We start from the raw sequence: 10,307 nt of genomic DNA, 5'->3' as shown, positions 1-10,307 counted from the left end.
CACCTCAGCCTCCCAAAGGTGCGGGATTACAGGCTGAGCCACCGAGCCCAGCTGACACAGAGTCTTTCTATGTTGATCAGGCTGGTCTCGAACTCCTAGGCTCAAGCAATCCTTCTACCTCAGCCTGAGTACCTGGGATTACAGGCACATACCATCATGCTGAGTGAGAATTATTTCTGTCCAAGGATATGACTGTGGTGACTAGACTTATAAAAACCAACCAGGTAAAGCTATGAATACAATAAATACCATATAGTAGGGGTTCTCAATCTTGGCACTATTAACATTTGGGGCTGGATAATGCACAGGGGGACTGTCCTGTGAATTCCAGAATGTTGAGCAGCATCCCTGGCCTCTACCTATAGATGCAAGTAGCATCCTCCCCACAGTGGTGACAATCAAAAATGTCTCCAGACACTGCCAAATGCCCCAGAGTGGGAGAGTAAAACAGCCCCTGATGGAGAACCATTGCTTTAGGGCTTGAAGATTTACAGCACAGAAAGCTAGGTTTTACACAGGAAGCCGCAGTCTGGAATTTGAAATGCAGAGTGCTGCTAGGTTTTATAAACCAAAGTAAGAAGACCCACCCAACTTACCAGATGCCTTCCAGTTGTTTGCCTGTGGAAAAAAGAAGAGATTTAGCCACTTGGGACTAGACTAAGTGGTCCCTCAGCCTGAGTAAACCTAAAAAATCTCTCAAACCCAGGGTAACCTGTTATAAACCTCCTGGGGACTTTCTAGTAATGCAACTCTCCTCCAACAAGGTCCCTTGGCTGTGATAAGGGTGTGTTGTGTTAAGTAAGTTGAAAAGTAATTAGAATTTATCAGAACTCAAGACTAACAACACTGGTATAAAGGTACCCCGATTTTATGCCTGTTCTTCCTTCCCCTTTGGAATCATTTCAATTTTGCCTTTTAAATGTCCGTCTCATCTACAATTAAGACTATAGTAAAATAATAAGTGTTGTTCCCCACTTCTTTACTGAGGGGAAATCTTTCAGAAAACAATAGAACAAACTTTGCAAATGCTGTTCATTTAAACAGTCCACGCACATATTCTACTCCTCTATGTGCCAGAAACAATGTTAGGTGTGGAAATACAAATAGCAAGAGATCATTGTCCTGTCTTTAAGGAGCTCAAAGACAAATGGAAAGAGATACACACACATAATTGATTAACACAATGTTGATAAGCTCTATCATAATGGTAGAAATAAGATGCTACATATAATAAAGAACTACTTTGGTGAGCTTCAATTCAACCAATGATGAATGGGACAGGAATGGACATTTCTGCTATAGAGAGAACATGACATGCAGACACATAGCTGTGAAGAGACTAGGCCTGCAGGGCAGAGCATGCAGGCCTAGACTGAAGGAGCCTGTCAGGCTGTAGTTTTACAGTTTGTAAAAGATAACGAAAGCCATGGTAAGCACCTGGTAGATGAATTAGAGGGAAGGGAGTAGAGAGAGCAGACTTGAGTGAGGAAGTCATCTTAAAAATCCACGGGAGTTGGCCGGGTTCAGTGGCTCAGTCTGTAATCCCAGCACTTCGGGAGACTGAGATGAGTGGACTGCCTGAGCCCTATGGTTTGAGATCAACCTGGGCAAATTGGTGAGACCTCTTCTCTACAATAAATCAAAAATTAGCCAGGTGTGGTAGTGCGCACCTGTAGTTCCAGCTACTTGGAAGGCTGAGGCGGGAGGATCACCTGAGCCCAGCAGGTCAATGCTGGAGTGACCGTGAGCGTGCATACCACTGCACTCCACCCTGGGTGACAGAGTGAGACTCCTACTCAAAAAACAAAAACAAAAAACAAACAAACAACAATCCACGGGAGTCATTGTAAAAATCTAGCAGTGATCAGAAGGCAGAGGAAGGGCAGAGAAAGATGCAGAAGCACCAGCAAAACATCACTCACTCACCTCTGGTTTTCATCTCACATTGTTTACTGATTGCTAACTGCTGCTTTTGCTTTGTGCCCTGTGACTTTCTCTCTGTCGTCTGGGCTGGAGTGCAGTATCACGCACATGGCCACCGCAGCCTCCATCTGCTGGGCTCAGGTGATCCTTCTGCCTCAGCCTTCCAAGTAGCTGGAAACACAGATAAGCACCACCACACCCGGCTAATTTTTTTATTTATTGCAGAGACAACATCTTGCCAAGTTGCCCAGGCTGGCCTTGAATCCCTGGGCTCAGGCAATCCTCTTGCCTCAGTCTCCCAAAGTGCTGGGATTGCAGGTGTGAGGCACCATGGCCAGCAACCCTGTGACTTTCTAGAGGATGATACTCTCAGCACTCTGTGGAAGGAAAGGTGGTCCTTGAGCTTCTCCTTTTGTGTGTATTACATTGTTTCCTTTCATAGGTGACTTACAGGATTCCAAATAAATATCTTGCCCTTTAAGAAGACTTTTAAATGATATAACATTAACCTAACTTTCTATCTACAGATGACTCAGTATAGTGTCCTAGAAGTAGCCAAGAGTATGATATATAGGCTGGGCGCGGTGGCTTAAGCCTGTAATCCCAGTCCTTTTGGAGGCTGAGATGAGAGGATTGCCTAAGCACAGGGGTTTAAGACCAGCCTGGGCAACTTAGCGAGATCTTGTCTCTACAATAATTCAAAAAGTTACCCAGGCATGGTGCCACGTGCCTGTAGCTCCAGCTACTTGGAAGGCTGAGGTGGAAGGATCACCTGAGTCCAGCAGGTCAAGGCTGCAATGGCCGTGAACGTGCCACTGCACTCCAGCCTGGGCGACAGAGTAAGACTCCAACTCAAAACAAACAGACAAATAAATAAAAAGTAAAAAATTAGCCCAGCATGGTGGTGTGTGCCTGTAGTTCTGGCTACTTGGAAGGCTGAGGCAGAAGGATTGCCCGAGCTCAGCAGGTTGAGGCTGTGGTAGTAGTGAGCATGCTACTGCCTCCAGTCAAGGTGACAAAGTGAAATTTTGACTCAAAAAAAAAAAAAATGCTGGGTTCAGTGGCTCATGCCTGTAATTCCAAAACTTTGAGAGATGGAAATGAGAGGGTTGCCTGAGCCCAGGGATTCAAGACCAGCCTGGGCAACTTGACAAGGCCTCGTCTCTACAATAAACCAAAAAATTAGCCAGGCGTGGTAGTGCACACCTGTAGTTCCAGATATTTGGAATGCTGAGGCAGAAGAACTGCCTGAGCCCAGCAGGTCGAGGCTGTGGTGGCCGTAAACGTGCCATTGCACTCCAGTCTGGGTGACAGAGTGAGACTCCAACTCGAAAAAAAAAAAAATTAAATTAAAGCACAAATTCAAGCCGGTCTCGGTGGCTCAGCCTGTAATCCCGCGCCTTTGGGAGGCTGAGGTGAGTGGATTGCCTGAGCCTGCGAGTTCGAGACCCGCTGGGCAGCGAGACTTCATCTCTACAATAAATCAAAAAATCAGCCAGGCGTGGTAGTGCATGCCTGTAATTCTGGCTACTTGGAAGGCTGAGGTGGAAGGATCGCCAGAGCCCAGCAGGTCGAGGCTGCGGTGGCCGGGAGCAGCCACTGTACTCCAGTCTGGGCGACAGAGTGAGACTCCAACTCAAAAAAAAAAAAAAAAAAGAAGAGAGATAACAAATGAAATATGTCTAGCACAGGGCCTGACGCAAAATATATGACCAATAAAGACTCATAAATAGATATAAGAGCTCTTACAAAAAGAAATAAGAGTTTCTTATTTCTTTTAGGCTTTATAATTTGAAAGTTTTATATCTGCTCTTATAGTATCTTGGTATTGAAACTATTTATATGTCTTCTCCCAAAATAGATAACAACTGCCTCAAAAACAAGGAGTTTTTTATACATCTTTGTAACTCCAGCACCTAAAGGGCCTGGACCAGTGATGCAACAAGAGTATCTGTTGAGATGAACTGTTTAGTTAGCTCAATAGCAGTACTATTGAGGCCAAAGTTCTTAACCTCAATCTGGCACCCTGGCACATAACACTCCAGGTCTCCTACTGTCTCTCTCAGATGCCCATGTTCAGTGACCCAGGAGGACAGGTGGCAGATAGATACATCAGCTACTAAAATAGAGGATTTTTGGAAAGGGGTTTCAGTTATTTTATACCTGAAAAACTCACAAGTAGCAGAATACAAACCCTACTTTATTCTTCTTTATATCCTCCTTATTGACCACTAAATTTGCCTGTAAGCTGGACATCACACTTCCTCCCTACTCAACGGCATCAAGGTACACTTAAGATTCTCATCTGTCCATAGTGTGGTGATCGAACTATAGAAAAAAAAAATTTCTCTTAATTATTCTATCTTTCATTTCTTCATTTATCTACCAAACACCTGGAGCCAACAAAAACATTTAAATAATGGACTGAGTGAATTTGAATCCTTTCTTTTTTTTTTTTGAGTTGGAGTTTCACTGTCACCCAGACTGGAGTGCAGTGGCCGCTCCCGGCCACCACAGCCTCGACCTTCTGGGCTTTGGTGATTCTTCCGCCTCAGCCTTTCAAGTAGCCGGAATTACAGGCATGCGTTACACCATGCCCGGCTGATTTTTTGATTTATTGTAGAGATGAGGTCTCGCTACCCTGGCGGGTCTCAAACCCGCAGACTCAGGCAATCCACTCACCTCAGCCTCCCAAAGGCGTGGGATTACGGGCTGAGCCACTGAGACTGGCTTGAATCCTTTCTTAAAGTCCTTCATAGTTATCCCTATTCTCACAACATCTTAAGAATGGTAGGGTAGGGCAAAAATTTATTAACATCATTTTCCAAACAGATAAATAAAGATGCATGGTTTGTCCAGTACAAAAACAAGACAAGGCAAGACATGAGATGAGTTTGTTGGAAAAGCTTGGGTAGAAATGAAATGTGTAGTACAGCCGGGTTTGGTGGCTCAGCCTGTAATCCTGCGCTTTGGGAGGCCGAGGTGAGTGAATTGCCTGATTCCACGGGTTTGAGACCTGCCTGGGCAACTTGGCGAGACCTCATCTCTACAATAAATCTAAAAAATTAGCCAGGTGTGGTTGCGCGTGCCTGTAGTTCCAGCTACTTGGAAGGCTGAGGCGGAAGGATCGTGGAGCCCAGCAGGTCGAGAGGCTGCGGTGGCCAGGAGTGGCCACTGCACTCCAGTCTGGGTGACAGAGAGACTTCAACTCAAAAAAAAAAAAAAAAAAAAAGAAAAAGAAAAAAGAAATGTGTAGTGCTCTGCAGTCTGAGGCGGGAGGATTGCCTGAGCCCAGGAGTTTGAGGAAAAGGACAAGGGCCACAGTCTTGACGGAATGCCAGGCATTGGAAAGTGGGACTAGATTAATATCAATTAATTAATTAATTTAAAGAGTGGGTCTCACTATGTTGCCCAGGTTAGAATGCAGTGGTGTGATCATAGATCACTACAGCCTTGACCTCCAGGGCTCAAGCAGTCCTCTAGTCTCAGCCTCCCATGTAGCTGGGATTACCACTACACTCGACTAATTTTGTTTTTGTGGAGATGGGGCCTTGCTATGTTGCCTAGGTTGTTCTAGTTATGATGGGGTCTTGCTACGTTGCCTAGTTCTGGCCTCAAGTGATCCATCTGTCTCAGCCTTCCAAAGTGCTGGGATTATAGGTGTGAGCCACCATGTCCAGCTGTGATATTTTTTATTTTTGGCTATACAGGATGGGAGTAGGTGAGTAGGGGTGGTAGCTTGAGATTGAATTAGGGCAAAAGGCCATTTTGGGACATGAATTAGGCTCAACGGATATTTGTACACTAGAAGCAGATTATTTTCCCACTAGAATTTCTTCAGCAAGCTGGAGAGTGGGTGGGTCAGATGTCTCCAAGCTTGCCGACACATTTAATGCATTCATTTTGTGGCCTATGAAGTATGAACATAGGAAACAAATGGAAGCCATAGATATCAGGTCTATTTTTCTTCTTTTTTTTTCTGAGTAGGAATCTCACTCTATTGCCCAGGCTGGAGTACTGTAGTATGCTCACAGCCACCAAAGTCTCAATTTGCTGGGCTCAGGCGATCCTTCTGCCTCAGTTTTACAAGATGCTGGAACTACAGGCATGTGCCACCACACCTAGCTAATTTTTTTGATTTATTGTGGAGACAATGTCTCACCGTGTTGCCCAGGCTGGTCTTGAACCCATGGGCTCAGGCAATCCTCTCGTCTCAGCCTCCCAAAGTGCTAGAATTACAGGTGTGAGCCACTACATCTGGCTCAGGTCTATTTTTCATCATGAATGACAGAAAATGTAGAGTGAGGTCTGCATTAGCCAGTCTTCCACTGATTGTATGAGTAAAGTGAGTATGTAAGAGCCAAGGAGAAAACACACCATCCACCTCTTCATTGATTAAGATGGATGGAGCTTGTGCATATAGATATATATGCTGGTATAGGATGTGCTCAAGGTCAGCATCTGGTATACTCCCGGTGCTAAATACATTAATAAGTATAAAGCAGATGACAGTGATGAGGCTCCAGGGGCAGAGGTTCTGTATAGGCAGCATTTTGTCTCAGATGGCAGTGGAATGAAATGTACTTCCTCAGTGGTATAAATCAAATGTAGCCCCAGCTTACTAGCTTATTTCACAGATTCCTCCCCAGAGTGATAAAGTGGTTTTTTTTTTTTTTTTGGTTTCTTTTTGAGTTGGAGTCTCACTCTGTTGCCCAGACTGGAGTGCAAATGCGATTGATTGCTAAAAACTGAGAGGGTATTTTAATATTAAAAAAGGTAGGTAGGCCAGGTGCGGTGGCTCATGCCTATAATTCCAGCACTTTGGAAGGCTGAGGTGAGAGGACTGCTTGAGCCCATGGGTTCGAGACCAGCCTGGGCAAAGTGGCAAGACCTCATCTCTACAATAAATAAAAAAATTAGCCAGGCATGGTGGCATGTGCCTGTAGTTCCAGCTACTTGGAAGGCTGAGGTGGAAAGATTGCCTGAGCCCAGCAGGTTAAGGCTGTGGTGGCTGGGAGTGTGTCACTGGCCTCAAGGCTGGGTGACAGAGTGAGACTCCTACTCAAAAAAAAAGGTAGTTTTAAAACTACTTAATAATAGGCTGGATACAGTTGCTCACACCTGTAATCCCAATGCTTTGGGAGGCCAAGGCAGGAGGATCATCTGAGGCCAGGAGTTCATAAATAAATAAATAAAATAATCCTCTAGGACTGGAATTCCTTATCGTACAGGATTCTTTCTTAGCACAAAAATAACTGACTTGTGAGTTCTTTTCCTCAGTACTGAGAGGGTACCCTCTTGATTATTTCGTTTTTTTTAGTCAGGCCTTGTAGCAGTGCTTTGAGATAAGTCTACAGCATCCCACCACTCACTACCTAGTGTTTACTGAATGTCAAGCATTGAACTAGACTGTGGGGATACAACCAAGAGTTCTTGCCCTCAAGGAGATTCCAGTCCAGGTGGGGACAGGTGGGGGTTTATGGACAAAGATGAGAAAACAAGCAATTATAAACCAGAATGATGAATGCTATTAAAGGAGAGTACAAGGTGTTATCAGCACATAATAGGGACGCAAGACTAAGTTTGGGTGTGGGGGATTAGGGAGTTTCCTGGAGGAAGTAACATTTTAGTTGAGACCAAGAATAAAAAGTAGTTAGTCAGGCCAAGAGATGGGGAGAAAAAAGTATCCCTGGCATGGGGCATGATAAAGAGGTACAAAAAGAAAACTGAATGCCTTCCATCCTGTCAGGGTATAGGGCAGCCCTTCTCCACTGTGGTTCTGCAGTGGAATTAAGTTTATTGCTCTAGGATAACTACTGTGAGAATTGGGCAAATAGTTACTCAAATCATTTTTCCTGGGGCTTAATTCTCTTGTAGAACCCAGTGGAGAAAGGATGGTGTCAAGTGTGTTAAGTATGAAGCGGAGAGGTGAGGTTGTAGAGAATGAGTAGCAGCCAGACTATACCGAGCCTTGGGAGCCACATTCATTTCCAATTGCATCATTACTAAATTAATTCACTGGATGGGTACAAAACAGTTCATACAGTGAACAATACATAACTAAAACAAGGCACAACAGGTGGCATTAAAATATAAAAAAACTCACTTGTATACCTAATCCTGAATTGTACACCACATCTTTCAAATAAAAAAAAAGCTCTCTCAGATTTGAGTAAATTCTACTTAATCTTCAAGCTTGAGTTCAAGTATTAATCATTCCTGTAATCAATACTTATCGAGCACTCCTGCAAATGGCCTCTGGAGAAACACAGAGGACTGGGACAGAGTCTTTGCCTTGTTGGAGCTCAAGTCTTTCTGCTGAGGCCTTTCTGACACATCCAGTCCACCACGGCCTCTCTTATTTCAAGGTCTAAGATTGTTGCTGCAACACTCACTCATTTTTGCACCTAATCATAATCTCTTCTATATCGTTATCTAATGTTACATGTGCACATACATTATTTTAAAGGAAATAATATTTTTAGGGAAACTCCTGGAGGACAGAATTTATGTCTTTTATTTCATTACTATTTGCACTATACAATTAAGCAAGAATCTGAATATGGAGTAAAATCTCAAATATTCATTTGAGTACATTCTACCAAGAAATATATATATTCTATATCTCCAAGTCTTTAAACCTGAGGATACTTTTGAAATGAGCTTGTTCGTGACCCGCCTGGGCAACTTGACAAGACCTCATCTCTACAATAAATCAAAAAATCAGCTGAGCGTGGTAGCACGCGCCTGTAATTCCAGCTACTTGGAAGGCTGAGGCGAAAGGATCACCAGAGCCCATCAGGTCGAGGCTGTGGTGGCCGGGAGTGGCCATTGCACTCCAGTCTGGGTGACAGAGAGAGACTCCAACTCAAAAAAAAAAAAAAAAAAAAAAAGAAAAAGAAATAATAATCGGCTCGATAACAAATATAAAGAACCTCTTATCACAATTTAAAACATATACCTCTGCATTTATCTCTATGTACTTTGGCACAAAAAGAGGTCAAGAAATTTAAAGAGCAGCCAAAATTATCAAGAGGAGGAACTGAAGGACAATTATAATAGCTAATTATCTTAGGCAAAGATTAAAAAAAGGTACAATTACGCTGTTGCTGAATTAGAATGCAAAAGATAATTTTGGGACCATATCATGATAAGTGGAACTGTGGAACAGGAACACCTTCATGGGAGGTAATTCTAGCAGAGTCAAAACAGGACAGGGTAAATAAAACTGTGTACTTTATGTTGTTTTGGGGGAGAGGAGAATGGGAGATTGAGCTTCATCTAGTCCTATCCTGAACTGCAATAGAGCTAGATGAGGTCTTGCAATGGAGAACTGACATAACTGAAGCATGAGAGGGTACTGCTGATGAAGTCACACCAATTTAATTTGGGAAAATGGAGACTAAGAGGAGTAATCATAAAGCTAAAGGATTACACATACATATTGAACCCAGATTTTTTTTCTCATCCACTTGAAACATCTGGCTAAGGATGCCTTTACAAACTTCAACAAGGTACCTAAGGGAACATATTACACAAAGGTGATATCGAAAAATGACTGTGAACATAAACTCTTGTTCAGGTCTCTCGTTATTTTATATCTCAGCACCCAGTTTGCTTCATATTGCCTGTGTTCATAACCCAGTTCTACTGCCTACCAGCTGTGTGACCTAGGGCAAATTTCTTTTATTTTTATTTTTTTTTTTGAATTAGAGTCTCACTCTGTCACCCAGGCTGGAGTACAGCATGTTCACGGCCACTGCAGCCTCGATACGCTGTGTCAGCCTTCCAAGTAGCTAGAACTACAGGCATGTGCCACTACACCTGGCTAATTTTTTGATTTACTGTAGAACAAGGTCTTGCCAAATTGCCCAGGTTGGTCTTGAACAACTGGGCTCAGGCAATCCTCTCGCCTTGGCCTCCCAAAGTGCTGGGATTACAGGCATGAGTCACCATACCCAGCAAATTTCTTAACATCCTATGTCTCAGGTTCCTCAATTGAAAAATGCAATAATAGCATCTATATCACAAAGTTGTGGTGAGGATTATAATGCATGCAAAGTACTCAGAAAAAAAGAGTCTGACACATGGTAAACTCTCAATAAATACTAGATATTAATATATTTCCAGAATTCATTATAAAAAACCAGGAAGCAAATGGATTTTTTTTTTTTGAGTTGGAGTCTCACTCTGTCGCCCAGACTGGAGTGCAGTGGCAATCCTTCTGCCTCAGCCTTCCAAGTAGCTGGAACTACAGGCGTGCGCTACCATGCCCAGCTAATTTTTTTTTATTTATTGTAGAGATGAGGTCTCGCCAAGTTGCCCAGGCGGGTCTCAAACCTGTGGGCTCAGGCAATCCACTCACCTCAGCCTCCCAAAGGCGA

General features: G+C 43.4%; 1 protein-coding gene across 1 annotated transcript in view; it reads right to left on the bottom strand.

The window, feature by feature from the left end:
• Window positions 1–10,307, bottom strand: part of DESI1 (desumoylating isopeptidase 1) — a 23,895-nt gene that overhangs the window by 9,860 nt on the left and 3,728 nt on the right. The window contains exon 2 of the mRNA XM_008053558.1: window positions 597–618. Coding sequence (XP_008051749.1) covers window positions 597–618 — 22 coding nt within the window. The remainder of the gene's footprint in view (window positions 1–596; window positions 619–10,307) is intronic.

The sequence above is a fragment of the Carlito syrichta genome, unplaced genomic scaffold (assembly GCF_000164805.1).
Source record: "Carlito syrichta isolate Samal-C Ts95f unplaced genomic scaffold, Tarsius_syrichta-2.0.1 Scaffold288281, whole genome shotgun sequence".
Classification (NCBI taxonomy): Eukaryota; Metazoa; Chordata; class Mammalia; order Primates; family Tarsiidae; genus Carlito; species Carlito syrichta.
The sequence above is the reverse complement of the archived record's forward strand: the minus strand, read 5'-3'. Positions and strand labels throughout refer to the sequence as shown.